Source organism: Chiloscyllium plagiosum, unplaced genomic scaffold (assembly GCF_037043375.1).
Source record: "Chiloscyllium plagiosum isolate Xiang-an unplaced genomic scaffold, Cpla_swu_hap1 HiC_scaffold_3, whole genome shotgun sequence".
In the NCBI taxonomy this organism is placed as follows: Eukaryota; Metazoa; Chordata; class Chondrichthyes; order Orectolobiformes; family Hemiscylliidae; genus Chiloscyllium; species Chiloscyllium plagiosum.
The window spans coordinates 40059397-40082161 of NW_028270141.1; the positions used below are offsets into that span (position 1 = coordinate 40059397).

At 41.0% G+C, this 22765-nt stretch overlaps 1 protein-coding gene across 5 annotated transcripts in view; it reads left to right on the forward strand.

Moving 5' to 3' along the window:
* LOC122548604 (pecanex-like protein 1) overlaps positions 1–22765 on the forward strand; it is a 281969-nt gene that overhangs the window by 219962 nt on the left and 39242 nt on the right. For all 5 annotated transcript variants that reach the window (XR_015752841.1, XM_087978544.1, XM_087978548.1 and 2 more), the window contains 3 exons: positions 1959–2215; positions 9744–9977; positions 14678–14781. Coding sequence is in view for 4 of the 5 variants with exons in the window: in XM_087978544.1 (XP_087834670.1) it covers positions 1959–2215; positions 9744–9977; positions 14678–14781 (595 nt within the window). In the remaining variant the exon portion in view is untranslated. The remainder of the gene's footprint in view (positions 1–1958; positions 2216–9743; positions 9978–14677; positions 14782–22765) is intronic.

Below are 22765 nucleotides of genomic sequence, written 5' to 3' on the forward strand. Positions count from 1 at the left end.
ATGGCCTTCACAAGCAATTCAAAAGCCTGTGTGTACTTTTTAAGCTTCAATGGACAAACTCAGCAGATTTGGCAGCATCTTGGGAAGAAAGTAGAGTCAACACTTCGAGTCTGGTGACTTCATCAGAATTGTTTTTAGTAGTTTAGAAAAAGTGGTATTTATGCTGAAGCTAAAGATTTAGGGGCAGGTGGATGGAGGAGAGAGAGAGAGAGATGAGCGGGTGGGTGGAGACGGGAGCCCAGAGAGACAGAGAAATTTGAAGTGGGTGTAAACAATGAGTTTATAGATATCAGGCCAGGACAGAAAAAAAGCTGAATAAGTGAATGGTACAAAAGCTTCTGGAGCTATGACTCACCTTCTCTCAGCCTCGTATAAATACCTCCCTATTTCTCCCCTTTTTTTAGCTTTGACAAAGGGTCAGTTAGACTCGAAATGTCAGCTCTTTTCTCTCCTTACAGATGCTTCCAGACCTGCTGCGATTTTCCAGCATTTTCTCTTTTGGTTTCAGATTCCAGCATCCACAGTAATTTGCTTTTATCAAGTGATAATAAGAGTTGAGACTGAGAAAATGGGTTGGCTGTGCTGAATGCAACCCATACAATATGATAATGGGCCTAGGTATACGTGGGAATGGATAACTGTGCTAAAAGTAACCCAGGTTATAACAGGATTGGGATTGGGAAAAACATAAAAAGATTAAATCAGACTCTAAAGTTATTGAATTTGATGTTGAGTCCTAGAGGCTACAAGAGCCCCAAGTCGAAAATGAGATGTTGTTCTTCAGCAACTTGGGTGGATGAATAACCAAGGCGAACCACCTCCTCACTTGGGAGCTTAAGCCTTGAGGTATCCTGTTTGGACCTATCACAAATTGGGGAATCTTGCCTGGGATTGGTCGTAACAATTACAACAATGATTAAAAGTACTTAATTGACTATAAAGTGTTTGGAATATCTAGTGGTCATTAAAATGCAAAACAAATTTAAGTCATTCTTTTAAATTTCATAGTGCAAGTCATAGAGTATAAATGAATAGTACATTTTTTATACTATTATCTGTGCATTTGTATACGTAGCTTCCACAGCATGCAGTATCAACACAAGTAATGATCAGTGCTAACAGGATATCTCCGGCCAAAAAGATATTCAGCCTATCACACAAATATATTTTGTGGTAAATGAATTTCAGTGCCAATGTGATGCTTAAATATAGGCCTATATATAAAGACTGGCTGTTCACAACAAGCTGACTATGCAAAGGCTTGTGCCTTGCAAAAATAAAAACACAGTAGATGTGATTCTGTGATTGGACATTTTGTGAACAATTCTAAGTGTGCTAATAATTATGCTGACAACCAGTTTAAGGTTATCAATTTAATTTGCAGTATGGTTACTGAAAACTTCAAATATTAAGACACATGGTCTTGTTCTCTGCAGTCAGAAAGAACACAAAACACATTGCACCTGTTTCAGCTCAGCAAAACAGGTGACAGCCATTCACTGCTTCATTTGTTATTCAATATGCCTGATATAAATTTAAATGAAGCTTGACAGTTAATTAAAAACCAAAAGAACTGTGAATGCTGTAAATCAGAAACAAAAGCAAAAGTTGCTGGAAAAGCACAGCAGGTTTGGAATATCTGTGAAGAGAAATCAGAGTTATTGTTTCAGGTATTTGAGGTTCTGAGGAAGGGTCACCGGACCCAAAATGTTAACTCTTGATTTCTCTTCACAAATGCTGCCAGACCTGTTGAGCTTTTTCAATGACTTCTATTCTTGGCAGTTAACTGTCAGTCATCAGCTAATTGGTGTATTCACCCTATGGCAGTGCCTCTACTAATCAGAATTCATTTTCCAACATTTGTTCTCATGCCGTATAAAACGGTTGTTTTTCTTCAGCATTGGTATTTCTTGTGAATTGTCTTTCCGAGTGTAAAACAAAACCTTTTTTTTTTCCAGGTACATATTGCCAGCAGAGGGAAGTTGAAGCAATAACAGAGGGTGTTGAGGATGATGAGGGCTGCTGCTGTTGTTGTGAACCAGGACATTTGCCTCACATGTTGTCATTCAATGCTGCTTTCATCCAGCGCTGGCTGGCCTGGGAAGTTACATCCTCTAAATATGTACTAGAAGGCTATAGCATCAGCGACAACAATGCAGCGTGTATGTTGCAGATGTTTGACCTCAGAAAGATGCTTATCACCTATTATGTAAAGGTAGTAGTATGCCAGTAAGTCGCTAATATGTTATTTTGTTTCATAAATAGGTCTATTTGTCTCCACCTCCTACATTTCTTAAGCTGTGTTCCACCTACAGGCTGTCAGAACTGCCAGCTTTAATAAAGCAACAAGAATCAGACTCCAATTTTTGGACAATAACTGGGAGACTGGGAAAGTGGGATGAAGTTGGATTTGGGTTTATATATATTTAATGGTAGCCCATCAAAAGCTGACTAGAAATTCCTGTGGTAACTGTATCTTTACTGACAATGGTGTTGCCAAGTTTCAGGAATTTAGAATTCAGGACACAGCTGTGAGCAAAGCCCAAGAATAAATTCATAGGATTGTTAAAATTGAGTACATAACACTGGATTGGCTAATGCACGTTGCACAGGTTTGGCCCATGATGTCAACAGACTATGACACAAAAGGCCACAAGAATCATTTGTGCCTGTGCTAATTGCATCCTGTGCGCAGTAACATTATTGGCAGTACTCAAGAAGTTCAGGGAGGTGAAGACTGGCTCCCTGGTGCGAGAAGTAACAAAGGCCAGGCCTCCTCTGGGACCAGGATGGAAGCCTACACTGGAAGCCAGCCTCTTTATTTTTACACAGGGATTTGACAGGAAGGATGTGTTAAGATTGGAAGTCCACAGAGTGAGTAGAGGAGGATGCCATGGCTGCTTGTTGTACTATAAGAATGTCCCCAACTTTCTTTCTGTTCCTTGCACCATGTAGAGGTGGAGGTATTAGGATACTTCACCATGTTAAAAACTGAGCTTTTTAAAATAATTCTAATCAAACATTTTTGTTTGATGGTTATTAAATATTGGGAAATAAAGAAGAAGTCTGTTCAACTAGACACTTAAAAAGCATCCAATTGAGTAATAAAAAGAGAGTTAACTTTCTGACTGATCACGAGAAGACGGGATATTGTGAGGATGGATGTGTTAGATAATCACTGCTGGATTGTATGGGGATGGCAGGAGAACCTAAAGGATGAGCGTTTGGAGAGGCAGTTTTATAACGGTAATGTGGTTAGATTAGTAATCCAGAGGCCCAGGTTTATGCTCTGGGGGCATGGATCTGAACCTCACCAACGCAGCTTTTGACATTTGAATTCAATTTATCCCCGTATTATCCCCATCATAAGATAGAGTATGAAGAAAGAAATAATGGGAGCTTGTCAGAAGCAGGGTGATAATCATGGGAGATTTTAATCTACAAACAGATGGGCATAGGTGGCCTAGATGGTAAAACTGAAACACAAACAGAAACTCCTGGAAAGTCTCAGCAGGTCTGGCAGCACCTGTGGAGAGAAACCAATGATTCTTCTTCAGAACCAGTGTATGTAGCCTAGATGTTAGACTATTTTTGGAAGAATTTCTTCCAACAGCACAATATGGAGCCAACTTGAAAGCAGGCTATTTAGGCCTGATGTTATTGCAAAGAGATAGGTTAATTAATGAACTCGTAATGAAGGTGCCCCTGGGTAGCAATGAGCATAATTTGATTGAACTTTACAGTCAGTCTGAGGGAGAGAAGTGTATGTACAAGACAAGAATTTTAAACTTAATTAAGGGCAATTATGAGGGCATGAAACAGAGCCAGCTAAAGTGAACTGGCAAATCAGGTTAAGGGTAAATGGTGATAGTGGCAGACATTTAATAGGATATTTCAGTGTACATGGCGTAGTTTCATTCCATTGAGAAAGAAAAATTCCGAAGGGAGGACCAACCATCTGTGGTTAACTAAAATGAGTTGAAGAGGGTATCGACCTGAAAGAAAAAACATACACTTGCACAAGGTCAGAAAATTGGACAGAAGAAAAGCAAAGGATGACCACCAGATTGATAAGAAGGAAAAAAAAGTACTCGAGAAATCTAAACTAGAAATGTAGAAACATGATTAGAGTTTCTCGATAATGTTTTTAAAAAGAGAAGAGTCAACAAAATGGGTTTTGGTTTTATGGAAAGTGAGGCTGAGGAATTAATGAGGAATGGTGAGAAAGTAGGTGAATTGAAAAGGCATTTACAAAACATTATCCGAGAATCAGCTGTAAATCCAGAAATGGAAGCGAGGGAGAAATACAGGAAGATTACAGTGACCAGAGAAAAGGTACTAAGTAAATTGCTAGCGTTATAGGCTGTCATGTCACTACGTCTTGAAAAATTTCAACCTAGGATGTTAAAAGAAAAGACTAGTGAGATAGTGAAATTAGTGCGTTAATTTTCCAAACTCCTCTAGATTCAGGGAAGGTTCATTTAGATTGGAAAATAGTGTAAATAATTCCTTATTTAAAAGGCTGCATTTGGTGCTATCACAACTGCATAAGGTGCACTTAAAGTCCTTGCAGTAGTGTCTGTGACATCACTGCCAATTAATAAATTTGCTCACTGATTACAGTTCTTGAAGACTTCTACTTTTACCATCTCACACTACAAAGTTTCAACTTGCCATTATAACAATGAAAGATGCCTGTTACATAGAGTAGCAAGGGTAGTGAGCAGCATGCTTAATGTCCAAATGTGTATTCAAAAAGGGAGGGAGACCAATGGATCAGTGCAAAGCTTGAATTTTGAATCCTTCAAGTTGTTTATATAAATTATAACAAAGGTATGGTAAGTAAATTTGATGAAAACACAAAGAAAGGTAGGAAAGTAACTTGTGAAGAGTATATAAAATTATGATAGGAATAGATAAGACAGAATCACGGAGGTTGTTTCCATTGGCGGGTCAAACTAGAACTAGGAACATAGCCCCAATATAAGAGGGTGCAGATTTAGAACTGAGCTGAGGAGGAACTTCTTCTCCCAAAAGATTGTGCATCTGTGGAATTTCCTGCCTAGTGAAGCAATTGAGGCTACCTCGTTGAATGTTTTTCAGGCAGAATTAGACAGATGTTTGAACAATGAAGGAATTAAGGGCTATGGTGAGCGGGTGGGTAAGTGGAGCTAAGTGCACAAAAAGATCAACCATGATCTTATTGAATGGCAGAGGAGGCTCAATTGGCCAGTTGCCCTACTCTTGCTCCAGGTCTGGCAGCATGCGGGGAGGATTTGGGAAGAGGAGGGGATAGGTGGAGATGGAGTCCAGAGAGAGAAAGAAACAAAAGTTAGGCAGACAGAGAGACTGTTGATAGCAAGCCAGGGAAGAGGAAAAGCTGGATAGGTGAAATTCGGGATTGTGAATGGGTGAAAATGAGTTGGCTGTGCTGGAAACACCCCATATTATGACAGAACCTAGGGTATGGGAATCGATAAAAGACATGGAAGGAAGTACAGGTTTTAAAGTGATTGAACTTGACATTGAGTCCCCAAGGTTATAAGGAACCTAAGCAGGCAGTGTGATGCAATTCCTGCAGCTTGCACTGAGACTCACTGAAACACTACAGCAGGCCTCAGACCTAAATGTTGGCCAGTCAGAATGATGGTGTGTTGAAGTGACAAACAACTGGAAGCTCAGTCATTTTTATAAAGAGAATGCAGGTGTTCCACAAAGCAGTCACCCAGTCTTCGTTTTGTCTCCACAATGTCGAGGGGATCGTTGCAAACAGTTAATACAGTACACTGCATTGAATGAAGTGCAGGTAAAAAATGTGACTGTCACTTGGATAGTGAGGACGGAGGAAGCAAATGGGCAAGTGTTGTACCTTTTGCATTTAGACAGTAAGGTGTTGTGGGGAAGTGTTGGGAATGGAGGAGGAGTTGTCCAGGAGGGAACGGTCCAGGCAAAATACTAACGAGGGAGGAGAGGGGAATGTGTGCCTGGTCATGGCATCCAACTGGTAGTAGCGGAAGTGGCAGTTTATGATCCTTTGGTGCAGAGGCTGATAGGTGGAAAGGATTGTATTGTTATGTGGCAAAGAGGATAAGGAATGAGAGCTGGAACTGGGTTGCACACTGTTAAGGCTCCTGTCAACCATGGTAGATGGGAAACTTTAGTTTAGGAAAAAAGGTGGACATCTCTGATATAACTCTGCAGAAGGCGGCTTCACCAGACAGTTGCGACAGAGAAACTGGGAGAATGAAATAGAGTCCTTACAGGAAATTTGGACAAGTGTGAGTGTCGGTGGGTTTGTAGTGGATAACAGACACCAGCTTATCCCTAGAAATGATAACAAAGATGTCAGGGAAGGGAAGGGATGAGATAGAGATGGATCAGGAGAAGCTGTGGGGAGAGACCTAAATAGGATTGGAACAAGAAATTTTCCAAGTAACCTACAAAGAGACATGTTATTTCAGCTGTGTAGCAAAACCTCCCTACATTTATATACTATTCCTTTTGAAATGGAGGCTAATAGTCCATTTTCCTTACCTATTACCTGCTGAACTTGTGTGTTAGTTTTATTTTTGATTCATGCACAAGGATTTCCAAATTACTCACTGCTGTAGCTTTCCGCAGGCCTTCTCCGTTTAAATAATATTTAGTTCTTCTATTCTTCCCACCAAGATGTGTAACCTCAGATTTTCCCATATGATATTCCATCTGCCGATTGTTTGCCCACTAACTATATCCCTCTGCAGACTCTGTCATCCTCATCATTCACCTTTCTCTTTATTTTTGTGTCATCTGCAAACTTGGCTATGTACGTTCACTTTCCTGATTCAAGTAATTTTATACATTATAATTTTTACCCCAGCAATGATTCCTGTGGTGCTCCACTAATTAGAGGTTGCCATCTTGAATATGCCCCCTCATTCCAACTCTCTGTCTATGACTTCACCTGGTCCATCTCTGTCTCATCCCTTCCCTTCCCTTGACATCTCTGTTATCGTTTCTAGGGATAAGCTGGTGTCCGATATTCACTACAAACCCACCCCCACCCATGCTGATATGCTACTTCCAACACTGTTGGCTCTTAATAAGTCGTCTAATATGCTGTACCTTAACAAATGCCTCCTGAAAATCCAAATAAATGACATCCACTGCTTCTGCTTAAATGTCATGTCTGTCACCTCCTTAAAAAATTCGAGTAAATTTGTCAAGCATGATATCCTCTTCTTCATGAGCCATGTCGACTCTACTTATCATATATTCCATTTCTAAATGCTCTGCTATTACATTCTTTGTATAGACTCTAATATTTTCCCAGTTAGAGATGTTAAATTAACTGACTTGTCGTTACCTATTTTTCTTGACTCCTTCCCTTTTGAAATAAAAGTTTTCCAATCTTATGGGACATTTCCATATTGTAAGCATTCTTGGAGGATTACTAGCAGTGCATCCATTATTTCTATAACTACTTCCTTTAATGTCCTAAGATGCATCCCATCCTGCTCAGGGGATTAATTGGTATTTGACCCATTAGTTAACAGAGCACTTTTTCTCTAGTTTTTGTATTTGATAGTTACTGTATTTATTTCTTCTCCTTCTTTTGCCCTTGATTATTTAGTAATTTTGGAATGCTATTAGTGTCTTCTACTGTGAAAATTGATCCAAAATATTTATTCAGCTCTTTTGGTTCCCATTGTTATTTCCCCAACCTCATTCACTCAGGGATCTATGTTCTCTTTGGTATCTCTCTTCCTATTTATTATACTTCAAGAAGCTGTCTGCCTTGATCTTACTTGCAAGTTTACCCTCAAAGTTAATTTACTCCCTTGTTTGGTTTTCTTATGTTGGGTATTAAAACTATTCCAATCCTCTAGCTTATTATTCATCTTTGCCACATTGTATGTTTTATCTTTCAATTTGATGCTATCTTTAACTTCCCTGGTTAACCAACATTAGCTTAACTCCTTTTTACATTTAAAGTCGTAGAGTTATACAGCATGAAAACAGACCCTTTGGTCCAACATGTCCATGCTGACCAGATATCTTAAATTCATCTAATCCTATTTGCCAGCATTTGGCCCTTATCCCTTTAAAGTTTTCATATTCAAGTACCAATCCAGATGTCTTTTAAATGTTGTGATTGTACCAGCCTCTACCACTTACTCTGGCAGCTCAGTCCATACATGCACCACCCTCTGCATTAAAAGGTTGCCCCTTAGGTCCCTTCTGTATCTTTCCCCTCTCACATTAAACTTACATCCTCTAGTTTTGGGCTTCTCTACCCTATCGAAAAGGTCTTGACTATTCGCCCTATCCTTGCCCTTCATGACACTTCAGGGTAAAAACCCCAGCCTATTTAGCCTGTCCCTTTAACTCAAACCCTCCAGTCCTGGCAACATCTTTTAAGATCTTTTCTGCCTCCTCTCAAGTTTAACAACATCCTTCCTATGACACATATGGTCACTGTTTCCTAGAGGATCTTTTACTCAGACGTCATTTATTAAACCTGTGTAATTACACATCACCAAATCCAAAATATCCTGACCCAAAAGAGTAAACACTCTCAGGGAAATGCAAAAACCTGCTGAACCTCCTGAAATTATCAAGTCCTTTCAATATAGTTTAAGCGGTGCTTTTGTACTTGATACTAAATAGTGCTGCAGTCAGTGCATTTTGCATTGTGAGTAATGCAAAAAGAAAGACTTTCAAATATACAAAACCTTGCACAATCTTAGGCAACCGAAAATGCCTTACAACTAATAAAATACTTTTATTTTGAAGTGCAATCACTTCAAAAATCCCATAAACAGCAATATGATACTGACCAAAGGGCAGATAAAGCCCCTTCGGATATTTCTTCTGAAAAATGGCACCTCCAAGAGTACAGAACTCCCACAATACTGTACCCCAGTTTCACTTTAGATTTTACGCTCAGGTGTCTGGAATGGAGCTTAAACCGATAACTATTTGACCCAGAGTGCAATATAACCATTCACTTAGCCATGCCCAGCATCATTAATGCCCAGAGTAGGAGTGATTAATTAACATGGGTCACGTGAGATCTGTGGCTGAAAGGTGTGATTATGGTAAAAGCTACATGGAGGACAACAATCAGAATGAAATATAGTTACAGAAAACAAATTATGGGCATAACAGGCAAGTGACCAATGACAGTAAGCACAGCTGGTTGATTATAAAGACAGAAGTATCAGATAAACTAGAGGAACCTCTCAGATTTTAAAAATGATTTGGGAGCAGTTGAATTTTATGTCATGAAATAATGTAAGTGACACATTTGAATAGATAACTTTGCATTCGAGTTATTTGTGCCCTGAACAGCTTTTAAATCAGACAGAAAAATAAATGAGAACCTTTCACACTTTTTGAACCTAAGCCCCATACCCTGAATAAACTTCCAATAATGCTTCCCCTTAAAAACCCACATTCTCCTTTTCTATCATCTCCTTTTTTGATTTGCACTTCCTTTCTCCCTTCCCTGTGAAGCACTTTTGGGTGACTCTATTTTAAAATTTCTCGACAAATAGTCCTTACTAAAGTAATTTTCTATCTTAAAACAAATCTTTTAAGAAGTGTATTTCATGTTTCAGCTTTAAACAATGAATAAATGTGGCATTTGTCATTTTTTAATGTATTGTTTGAATTATTATCAATGAAATCAGTTGGTATTAATGTGCATATCTGTTGCAACAGTGAGATGAGATTGTGTATTAACGAATTTCTCTTGGCAGAGCATAATATATTACTTGATTTGTTCTCCAAAACTGGAAGACTGGTTACGCAATGAATCTATACAGGAAGCCCTGCATCTGTGCACAACATGGAATTATGTTGATAGGGACCCAGGGGTTTTTAATGTGAACATTGATGAAGACTATGATCATTGCCTCAAGGGAATCTCAAGAGCCAGCTTCTGTAATTCTTATTTAGAGTGGATTCAACACTGCACCAGTAAAAGGACAAAGGTATACATTAAATTATATTTCTCAATTCACCCTTCTATAATTTAATTCCTGGTCATTCTGTTCATTTCCCATTGTTTCACTATAGTTTTCTATGGAATGTACATGGCTCAAATGGTATTTGGCAGTGCAGTGGCTTCCTCTCACCTTTCTCAATCTTGCTCTTCTCTTTATTTTTCCCTCAGCATTAGTGTGTTCCACATGTTCATCATTTTCTTCTCCTGAATTCCCGATTGAATTTATTTGTGAATATATTTATGACCTAAAGTTTTGTATGCCCACACAAATGGAAACATCTTCTCAAAGTCTGCATGTCAAAATTTTGAAGATCCCTACCAGGTCACTCCTCAGCTTTCTCTTTTCTAGACACAACAGCCCAGCTTTTCAGACCTTCCTGATAGTTATTAATAAAATGTCTTGTGCTGTAGGGGTCTTATGAGAGTTACATTTACTATCTGATTATAAAAGTCCTCTCTTTCCCCACATAACTGAAGCCAGGTTCTCAGTGGAGCAGGACTATGCCTGTTGGATGCCAGGCAAGGTCACATTTTCTCAATTACCATCCTGGGCACTTTTATTTGCATTTCCTCCTTTAAGATCCTTTGAGGGTATTACTCAGTATGACGCTTTTGCAAGTACTGGAAGCTACATATACTAACACACAGGTTCTGTTCTTTTCAGACAAACCTGTACATAAAGTGTAACTATTTAAACTCAACAAAATATCCTTTGGTTCATTTCTCATAACAATGCCTTGACTAGAGTCAGCCTGCCTAATTTAAAATGTAAGCAATGTTTGGTAGTTAATTGTCAGTTATTGTGTAACTAGTGCATTTTCCATGTTAACACCTCCACCAATCAGAGTTCACTTCCTGACCAGTGGGTAGAGTCCTCTCATACAGTATGTGTTATTTTCCTCTGACATTTGATAATTCTTGCAAATTGTCCTGATGAACAAAAGAGAAAACACTTTGACAACATGCGTCTTTCAGCTATTTTCAAGTTCTGTACTACCAAACTATGGTTCTATAGTTATTTAGCAATTGATGTGTGGAAGACTTTCATTCTTGCAAATCATTAAGGTGCCATCACTTATTCACTTCCATTTATGTTTACTACTTTGCTGTTAATGTCTCGAAGCTAGTTAAATTTGGAAAGACAGAAAGGCAGAAATTATTCTTTCACAATATAGTTCTGGTTAGTACTGTGCTCACACCTGAATGCTTATAGATATCTCAGCTGAGGAAGGATTTATTGGCCTTGATAAAGACACTGTATAAACTTACTAGGCAAGGGAAGAAATCACAAGGGCCCTGACCAAAATTTTTAATTCCTCTCTGGCCATACAGAAGTACCAGAGGACTGGAGGAAGCTCCACTTTTCAAGAAGGGTGGTAGGGATAAACCAAGGAATTACAGTCTAGTGTTGAGTGTGTGGTGCTGGAAAAGCACAGCAGGTCAGGCACCATCCGAGGAGCAGGAGAATTGATGTTTCGGGCAGAAGGGCTTATGCCTGAAAAGTCGATTCTCCTGCTCCTCTGATGCTGCCGGACCTGTTATGCTTTTCCAGCACCAACTTTTGACTCTGATCTCCAGCATTTACAGTCCTCACTTTCTCCTAGTTAATTACAGACTAGTGTGTCACACATCAGGGGTAGGGAAACTATTGGAGAAAATTCCGAAGGAGAGAATTAATCACCACTTGGACAGAAAGGATTTGATCAGGGATAGTCAATGTGGCTTTGTCAGAGGGAGTTCATGCCTAACAAATTTGGTAGAATTTTTCGAGGAGGTGATCACTTGTGTAGATGAGGGTAGTACAGCTGATGAAGTTAGATTTCAGCAAAGCCTTTGACAAGGTCCCACATAAGAGACAGATAATAGGGTGGGTTAAGAAGGCATAACGGCTACTTGCATTGATTAGTTGTAGCATAGACTACAAGAATAGAGAGGTTTTATGGAAGCTGTACAACTGTTTGGTTAGGCCACAGCTGGAGTGTTGCATGCAGTCATGCAGTTCTGTTCACTGCACTACAGGAAGGATATATGATTGCACTGGAAGAGGTGCAGAATTGATTCATTGGAAGGTCACCTGGAATGGAGCTTTTTAACTTAGACGAATTGAGGTGCATAAGATTGAGGGGCGTGGACAGGGGGATAGGAAACAACTGTTGCCCTTGGTTGAATGGTCAATAATGAAGGGGAATAATTTTAAGGTGAATGGTAGAAGGTTTAGAGGGAATTTGAGAAAAACTTTTTCTCCCAGAGGGTCATAGGAATCCAGTTCCAAAAACGCACAACCCAGATGGCCTCCTTCTTCAAGGACCGCAATTTCCCCCCCGACGTGGTCGACGATGCCCTCCACCGCATCTCTTCCACTTCCCGCTCCTCCGCCCTTGAGCCCCGCCCCTCCAACCGCCACCAGGACAGAACCCCACTGGTCCTCACCTACCACCCCACCAATCTCCATGTGCAGCGCATCATCCGCCGTCATTTCCGCTACCTCCAAACGGACCCCACCACCAAGGATATATTTCCCTCCCCTCCCCTATCAGCATTCCGTAAAGACCACTCCCTCCGTGACTCCCTCGTCAGATCCACACCCCCCCACCCCCCAACCTCCACTTGCGCCCACACCTCCCCCCCTCACCTCCCTCCAAGGCCCCAAAGGAAACTTCCATATCCGCCACAGATTCACCTGCACCTCCACACACATCATCTATTGCATCCTCTACACCCGATGTGGCCTCCTCTATATTGGGGAGACAGGCCGGCTACTTGCGGAGCATTTCAGAGAACACCTCTGGGACACCCGGACCAACCAACCCAACCACCCTGTGGCTCAATATTTCAATTCCCCCTCCCACTCCACCAAGGATATGCAGGTCTTTGGACTCCTCTATCGTCAGACCACAACAAAACGACGGTTGGAGGAAGAACGCCTCATCTTCCGCCTAGGAACCCTCCAACCACAAGGGATGAACTCGGATTTCACCAGTTTCCTCATTTCCCCTCCCCCCACCCTGTCTCAGTCAAATCCATCAAATTCAGCAACGCCTTCCTAACCTGCAATCTTCTTCCCGACCTCTCCGCCCCCACCCCAGTCTGACCTATCACCCTCACCTTGACCTCTTTCCACCTATCACATTTCCCACGCCCCTCCCCCAAGTCCCTCCTCCCTACCTTTTATCTTAGCCTGCTGGACAAACTTTCCTCATTACTGAAGAAGGGCTTATGCCCGAAACGTCGATTCTCCTGTTCCCTGGATGCTGCCTGACCTGCTGCGCTTTCCCAGCAACACATTTCCAGGTCATAGGAATCTGGAATACATGACCTGGAAGGGGAGTAAAGGCAGGAAACCTTTCAACCTTTAAAAAGTATGTGAATGAGCCCTTGCAATGTCATAACATTCATGGTTATGGGCCAGCGTTAGAAGATGGGATTATTATTATTATATAGGTTGGTGCAAACTCAAAGGGCGGAAGGATCTCTTTGCTGAATGTCATTCTGCAAGGTTTGTGAAGGTTTGTAGCTCAGGTTGAGGTTTAGGGTGTAGGTTTGCTCGCTGAGCTGTAGGTTTGATATCTAGACGTTTCCTTACCTGGCTAGGTAACATCATCAGTGGCGACCTCCAAGTGGAGCGAAGCTGTTGACTCCTGCTTTCTATTTATATGTTTATAATGAAATGTCTGGATATTAAACCTACAGCTCAGCGAGCAAACCTACACCCAGAATGTCACTCTAATGATAGCAATGCTAAAAGGGTTAATGGTAATTGCACTGATTAGATGTGTATTCGCCAGAGTGCAAAAAATTAGGAGATGACCTAATTGAGATACTGAAGATAATTCAGGGATTTGATAGGGAAATTGCAAGGGAACTATATTCCCTCTTGGGGAAATCTTAAAATTAGATCTAGGCCATTTGAAATAATGCCAAAAAGCACTTCACATTCCACGTAGTGGGAACTTTGGAATTCCACTTCCCAGAAAAAATAGACTGTTAATTCTAGAGGTCAATTGAAAATTTCAATAAGGAGGCTGATGGATATTTTTTGGGCAGGAAGAGGTTGGGAACGCAGGCAGAGAAATGGGCAAAAAAATACAAATCAGAATAGCAGACAAGCTGGAAATACTCAGCAGGTCAGAAAGCATCTGTAGAGAGAAATAGAGATAATGCTTCAAATCTCTGATATTTCATTGAAGTTTTTATTATGACTTGAAGTGATTACTCTTTCTTTTCTGTGATAATGTCAGACCTCCTGAGTATTTCTGGCATTTTCTGTTTTTATTTAGATTTACCAGCATCTGCATTATGTTACCTTTATAAAAATTATCAATTTAGTTTAACTACCTCACGCTTTTCCTGCAACCCTGCAAATTCCTTTTTTTCAAGTATATATCCAATTTCATTTCAAAACATTTTCTTGCACGTGTTTTCCTTAATCCAATGCATTCTAGATAATACCAACTCATTGTATGGAAAAGATCCTCCCCATCTAAACCTTGGTTCTTTTGTCAGTCATTGTAAATCTTATTGTCGACTTAGAATATACTTATATGTTAAAAGGGAAAATTTGCAAGATTATGCTTTTTCATGGAAGAATGTCTCTGCAGTACTACACAATTTATGTCTATGTCGTGGTGTCAAATGTACAGTTATGAATTGGCAAGTAATGCTGTTCCATTCTGTGTTGCGTTACAGCCTGTGAGAAGTGATGGAGATTCTCTACTCGTTACCCTTTGTTACAGCCTTTCTGTTTTTGGCAGAAGAGCTTTGGGAACCGCAACACACAACATGTCCATCAGGTAATCTACCAGGACGGGAAAAAACTCTGGATGTAAAAGCTCCTGCTTTTTTGAGGTATTTTAGGTGTTGGAGCTGGTTTCCTTGAATTTTGAGAGCAGTAATTATTTTTTGTAAACTGTTGCATCGTTTTGGAACTTTGGGGAAAAAAAGATCAAAACAATAGCACTTTAAAAAGGAGGAAGCAACACAAAGGCAGAGACCACATGATCAGTGAAAGAGAGAGAGAAAAAAAAAGAAACCTACACTACTGTCTGACACAGCAGTGAATCTGCAAAACACAACCTTTGCTATTGAGTGCAAGTATTCCTGGACATGAGAGTGTGGCAAAGAAAAATTAACAAACAGCGAAAATCACAGCTGACCTTGGGGGAACCTGTTTGGGGGAGATCACAGCACGGGTGCAAATAAATGCATGGTTTTTAAGTGTAACTTTGCTAATGTTGCTATCTTCTGTTTGTAAATCTACAGAAATGAGTAGGGTGAGTTCTTTTCGGTTATGTCTTACTGAGTTCTGTCTCTTGATTAAACTTTAAAAATATAAAACATAGGTAATAGGTTAGCCTGGAGCAGTGTTTTTTAGAGCAGTAAGACTGTGCTATTTTCTGGGTCTGGAGATTGTTAAGGAGCAAATATGGCCATGTGGGAGATTAGGGAGAGTTTCCATGTTGCTGATGATTATGTCTGCAGAAAGTGTGTTTGGTTGCGAATCCCATCAGATCGCATGGATCAGTTGCAGCAGCAGTTAGAGGCAATGAGGAACTTACAGAAGCAAGGGCGTGTGATGGGTGGCAGTTAGAGGAAGGGAGAAAAACCGCAGGTGCAGCCAGGTAGATGGGTTACCTCCAGAAAGGGAGGAGAGGGAGACAGGTAGTGCAGGAGTCTCCTGTGGATATCCTCATCTCAAACAAGTATGCAGTTTTCAAAAATATGATTGACTCTCAGAGGAATGAAGCATGAACAGCCAAGTTTCTGGTACCGAACTGCCTCTAATGTAACGAGGGGAACGCCAGGTTCCAAGTGATTGATTGTGATAGGGGACTCTTTCATCAGAGGCACAGGCAAACTTTTTTTGCGCCTGACAGTGAGAAATCAGAATGGTGTGTTGCTTCCCTGGTGCCAGGATCAAAATGATCTTCGAAGCAGTGCAGAATATTCTCAAAGGGGAATGACACCAGAGGAGGTCATTGTACACATTGGAACTAACAACATAGGAAGGAAAAAGGATGAGATTCTGCAGAGAGAATATAGAAAGTTAGGCAGGAATTTAAATAGGAGGTCCTCGAGGGTAGTAATATCTGGATTACGGTGCTATGAGCTAGTTGGATAAAGGAAGAGGAGGACAGAGCAGATAAATGCATGGCTGAAGAACTGGTGCAAGGGAGAAAAGTTCACATTTTTGGATCATTGGAATCTCTTCTGGGATAGAAGTGACCCATACAGGAAGATGGATTGCACCTGAATTGGAAGGGGACTAATAATATACTGGCAGGGAGATTTGCTCGAGCTGCTCAGGAGGATTTAAACTAGTAAGGTGGGGAGTGGGACCCAGGGAAATATTGAGGAAAAAGATCAATCTGACACTGGTACATTTTGAAAAAGGAGCAAGTTAAACAGTCAGGGCAAGCAGGAACAGAACAGAGAGCAAGGTACAACTGGTAAATTAAAATGCATTTATTTCAATGCAAGAGGCCTAACAGGAAAGACAGATGAACTCAGAACATGGTTAGGAACATGGGACTGGGATATCATAGCTATTACAGAGATGTGGCTCAGGGATGGACAGAACTGGCAACTTAATGTTCCAGGAGAGAAATGCTATAGGAAGGGTACAAAATGGGGGGGACAAGAGAGAAGGAGAGTGGCATTTTTGATCAGGGATAGCATTACAGCTGTACTTGGGGAGGATATTCCTGGGAGCACATCCAAAGACGTGATTTGGGTTGAACTGAGAAATAAGAACAGAATGATCTCTTTATTGGGATTGTACTATAGAGCCCCCATAGTCAGCAGGAAATTCAGAAATAGATTTGTAAGAAGTCTTAATTATCTGTAAGAATAATACAGTGGTTTTGGTAGGGGATTTTAACTTTCCAAACATAGACTGGGACTGCCATAGTGTTAAGTGCTTAGATGGAGAAGAATTTGTTAAGTGTGTACAAGAAAATTTTCTGATTCAGTATGTGGATGTACCTACTAGAGAAGGTGCAAACCTAGATCTACTCTTGGGAAATAAGGCAGGGGAGGTGACTGAGGTGTCAGTGGGGGAGCACTTCGGGGCCAGTGACCATGATTCTATTAGTTTTGAAGTTCTAAATGGAAGGAAGGCCAATTCTAACAGTATTAGGCAAGAACTTTGAAAAGTTGATTGAGGGGAAATGTTCAAAGTAAGGGGACAGCTGGAAAATGGGAAGCCTTCAAAAATGAGATAATAAGAGTCCAGAGACAGTATGTTCCTGTTCGGTGAAAGGCAAGACTAGTAGATGTAGGTAATCCTGGATGACCAGAGAAATTGAGATTTTGCTTAAGAAAAAGAAAGAAGAAGCATATGTCATGTATAGACAGCAGAGATCAAATGAATCCTTAGAAGAGTATAAAGGCAGTAGGATATACTTAAGAGGGAAATCAGGAGGGCAAAATGGGGACATGAGATAACTTTGGAAAATAGGGTTAAGGAGAATCCAAAGGGATTTTATAAATACATTAAGGACAAAAGGGTAACTGGGGAGAGAATAGGAACCCTTAAAAATCAGCAAGGCAGCCTATGTGTGGAACTGTTGGGGGGGGGGGGGGAATGGTTGATGGGGGGTGGTGGGAAGATACTAAATGAGTATTTTGCATCAGTGGAGAAGGTCATGGAAGATACAGAATGTGGGGAAATAGATGGTGACATCTTGAAAAATGTCCATATTACAGAGGAGGTAGTGCTGGACATCATGAAACGCATAAAGGTGGATAAATCGCCGGGGCCTGATCAGGTATATTCTAGAACTCTGTGGGAAGCGAGGGAAGTGATTGCTGGCCCCCTTGCTGAGATATTTGTACCTGTATCATCGATAGTCACAGGTGAGGTGCTGGAAGACTGGAGGTTGGTTAACATGGTGCCACTATTTAAGAAGGGTGGTAAGCAAAAGTCAAGAAACTATAAACTGATGAGCCTGACATCGGTGATGGGCATGTTGTTGGAGGGAATCCTGTCGGTCAGGATTTACCTGTATTTGAATAGGCAAGGACTGATTAGTGATTGTCAACATGGCTTTGTGCTTGGGAAATTATGTCTCAAGGACTTGATTGAGTTTTTTGAAGAAGTAACGAAGAGGATTGATGAGGGCAGAGCAGTGGACATGATCCATATGGACTTCAGTAATGTATTCGACAAGGTTCTTCATGGTAGACTAATTAGCAAGGTTAGATCATATGGAATACAGGGAGAACTAGCCATTTGTATGCAGAACTTGCTCGAAGGTGGAGGATTGCTATTCAGACTGGAGGCCCGTTACCAGTGGTGTGCCACAAGGATTGGTGCCAGTTCCATTGCATTTCGTCATTTACGGAAATGAGGTGGATGAGAACACAAAAGGTATAGTTAGTAAGTTTGCAGATGACACCAAAATTGGAGGTGTAGTGGACAGTTACCTCAGAGTACAACAGGATCTTGATCAGATGGGCCAATGGGCTGAGGAGTGGCAGATGGAGTTTAATTTAAATAAATGTGAGGTGCTGCATTTTGGAAAGGCAATTTAGAGTCAGACTTCTCCACTTAATGGTAAGGTTTGAGGGAGTGTTGCTGAACAAAGAGACCTTGGAGTGCAGGTTCATAGCTTCTTCAAAGTGGAGTCATATGTTGATAGGATCGTGAAGGCAGTGTTTGGTATGATTTATTTTATTGGTTAGAGCATTGAGTATAGCAGTTGGGAGGACATTTTGCAGTTGTACAGAACATTGGTTAGGCCACTTTTGGAATATTGTGTGCAATTCTGATCTTCCTCCTTAAGGAAGGATGTTGTGAAACTTGAAAGGGTTCAGAAAAGATTTACAAGGATATTGCCAGAATTAGAGGGTTTGAGCTAACGGGAGAGGCTAAATAGACTGGGGCTGTTTTCCCCAGAGCGTTGGAGGCTGTGGGGTCACCTTTACAGAGGTTTATAAAATCATGAGGAGCATGGATAGGATAAATTGACAAAGTCTTTTCCCTGGGTAGGGGAGTCCAGGACCTAGAGGGCATAGGTTTAGGTTGAGAGGGGAAAGATTTAAAAGGGACCTCGGGTGCAGCTTTTTCATGCAGGGGGTGGTACGTGTATGGAATGAGCTGCCAGAGGAAGTGGTGGAGGCTGGTACAACGGCAATATTTAAGAGGCATCTGGATGGCCATATGAATAGGAAAAGTTTAGAGGGATACGGGCCAAGTGCTGGGAAATGGAACTAGATTTTATGATATCTGGTTGGTATGGATGAGTTGCAGCAAAGGATATGTTTCCATGCTGTAAATCTCTATGACTCTAATTGTAAAACAGTCTTTAATCACAAAATCACAGAATTATTAAAAGCATGTGTAAGCCATTCAGCACATTGTATTTATACCAGCTGTCCAAATGAGCAATTTATTTTCGTCACAGATAAGAACAGTGTTACAACCAGTGAGGTTCTATGGTGCTAGGTAGCAATGTTAACCTGAATGTAGCTATTACAATGGAAGAAGTCTATTTCCTGCTTGTCCACATCAGACTTATTCATAAACACAGGTCAGTGAGCTATGACATGCATGATGCTATGTCCTGACCCAATAGAATTTTAACCATCTCCCTCAAATCCACTCACTATTAGACTCAGCTTTCTTCTTGTGGTACATGGGTGTCTGAAGTTTTGTGATTTTTTTTTAAATCAGTGTTTACATTCTTGCATTAAAGCAAGTGGTTTATACTTAACATATCTTGTGGAAGAGGAAAACAGATGCTGTTGCCTAGCAACAATATGTCCTTTGACACAAGGAGACAGAAAGGCTGAACCTTCCAAAGATCAAGCAATGTGTGGAGTTCAGTCAAGACTGAAAGATGATAATACAGCAGTTCCCAAAAATCAGAGCTAGGATAAGTGTTGTGAGTGGTTTTTAAGAAGATCCAAAAAGGAAAATTGCTAAAAATTGAAGATATGGAGAGCCCAAACCTGTTTGTTTGCTCTGAAAGCATTTACAAGTAGGTAAGAAAGGTTCAGAAACCAATTACAGCCATGTCAACTGAAGAAGAAACTTTAAAAGTGGTATCAAACTGACCCTTCACTTGGATTGAAGTATCTGAAAGATTGTTGTCGAGGGTACCATGAGTTGAATCTTTATTCCTGCTATTTGTAATAAAACCGTTCCAAATATTTTTGTATATATTGCAAATAAGATTTTTTTTCCCATTTGTGTGTAATAACCTTTGTTCTCATATTTGAAATACATTGTCAGACACTTGTGAATATGTGCTGTGAGTGACTATCATGGTAAACAAATAGCAAAATAAAACGCAAGGTCTGTCAAGAGTTTTTATAAATACATTAAGACAAAAGGCTAACTAGAGAGAGAATAGGGCCCCTCAAAGATCAGCAAGGCAGCCTATATGTAGGACTGCAGAAAATGGGGGAGATTCTAAACAAGTATTTTGCATCAGTGTTCACTGTGGAGAATGACATGAAAGATATAGAAAGTGAGAAAATAGATGGTGACATCTTGAAAAATGTTTATATTACAAAGGAGATGGTGCTGGATGTCTTGAAATGGATAAAAGTGGATAAACCCCAAGGACCTAATCAGGTGTACCTGAGAACTCTGTGGTAAGCTAGGGAAATGATTGCTGGGCCTCTTGCTGAGATATTTGTGTCATCGATGGTCACAGGTGAGGTGCCGGAAGAGCAGAGGATGGCTAACGTGGTGCCACTATTTAAAAATGGTGCTCAGGAAAAGCCTGGGAACTACAGACCAGTGAGCCTGACATTGATGGTGGGCAAGTTGTTGGAGGGAATCCTGAGGGACAGGATTTACAAGTATTTGGAAAGGCAAGGATTAAGGATAGTCAACATGGCTTTGTGCATGGGAAATCACGTCTCACAAACTTGATTGAGTTTTTTGAAGAAGTAACAAAGAGAATTGATGAGGGCAAAGTGGTGGACGTGATCTATATGGACTTCAGTAAGGCGATCGACAAGGTTCCTCACAGGAGACTGGTTCGCAAGGTTAGATCTCATGGAATACAGGGGAAACGAGTCATTTGGATACAGAACTGGCTTGAAGGTAGAAGACAGAGGGTGATAGTGGAGGGCTATTTTTCCAACTGAAGACCTGTGACCAGTGGTGTGCCATAAGGATCGATGTTGGGTCCTCTACTTTTTGTTATTTATATAGATGATTTGGATGTGAACGTAGGAGGTTATAGTTAGTAAATTTGCAGATAACACCAAGTTGGAGGTGGAATGGACAGCGACGAAGGTTACCTCACATTACAACAGGATCTTGATCAGATGAGTCAGTGGGCTGAGAAGTGGCAGATGGAGTTTAATTTAGATAAATGTGAGGTGCTGCATTTTGGAAATGTGAGTCAGAGAAGGAAATGTACACTTAATGGTAAAGTCTGAGGGGCCGTTGCTGAACATAGAAACTTCGGAGTGCAGGTTCATAGTTCCTTGAAAGTAGAGTCGCAGGTTGATAGGATAGTGAAGACATCATTTGGTATACTTTCCTTTATTTGTCAGAGTATTGAGTACAAGAGTTGGGAGATCATGTTCCGGCTGTACAGGACATTGATTAGGCCACTTTTAGAATATTGTGTGCAATTCTAGTCTCTTGAAAGGATTCAGAAAAGACTTACAAGAATGTTGTCAGGGTTGGAGGATTTGAGCTAAAGGGAGAGGCTGAACAGGCTGGGGCTGTTTTCCCTGGAGCGTCGGATGTTGAGGGGTGATCTTATAGAGGTTTGTAAAATCATGGGGGGCATGGATAGGATAAACAGACAAGATCATTTCCCTGGGGTGGGGGAGTCCAGAACTAGAGAGCATAGGTTTAGGACGAGAGGGGAAAGATTTAAACGGGACCTAAGGAGTAACTTTTTCACGCAGAGGGTGGTGCATGTGTAAGGAATGAGCTGCCAGAAGAAGTGATGGAGGCTGATACAATTACAGCATTTAAAAGGCATCTGGATGGGTATATGAATAGGAAGGGTTTAGAGGGATATGGGCTGGAAATGTGTTGCTGGAAAAGCGCAGCAGGTCAGGCAGCATCCAGGGAACAGGAGAATCGACGTTTCGGGCATAAGCCCTTATGCCCGAAACGTCGATTCTCCTGTTCCCTGGATGCTGCCTGACCTGCTGTGCTTTTCCAGCAACACATTTCCAGCTCTGATCTCCAGCATCTGCAGACCTCACTTTCTCCTTAGAGGGATATGGGCCAAGTGGTAGCCGAAGGACTAGGTTAGGTTAGGATATCTGGGCAGCATGGACGAGTTGGACCGAAGGGTCTGTTTGCTGTTGTACATGTCTATGACTCTAAGACAGGTTTGACTAAGTGGGGACCTGTAGTCCTGCGAGTCTGACTTCAGTTGTGGGTACATTGTTGGAGGTGATGATAAAAAATAAGATTTCTGAACATTTATTAGGGATAGACAGCATGGTTTTGTGAGAGGAAATTTGAGTCTCGCAAACTTGATTGATTTATTTTTGAGGAAGTTACCTAAAAGATTGATGAGAGGAGCGCAGTAGACGTTGTTTACTTGGATTTCAGTTACGCCTTCGACAAGGTTCCGTATGGTAGACTAATTGATAAAGTTAGATCACATGGGATTCAGGGCAAGTTTGCCAATTGGATACATAATTGGCTTAATGGCAGGAAGCAGAAAGTGGTGATGGAGGGTTGCTTTTCAGACTGGAGACCTGTCACCAGCCGTGTTCCACAGCCTGTCACCAGCAGTGTTCTGGGTCCTCTTTGGATGAGAATATAGAAGGCATGGTTGGTAAGTT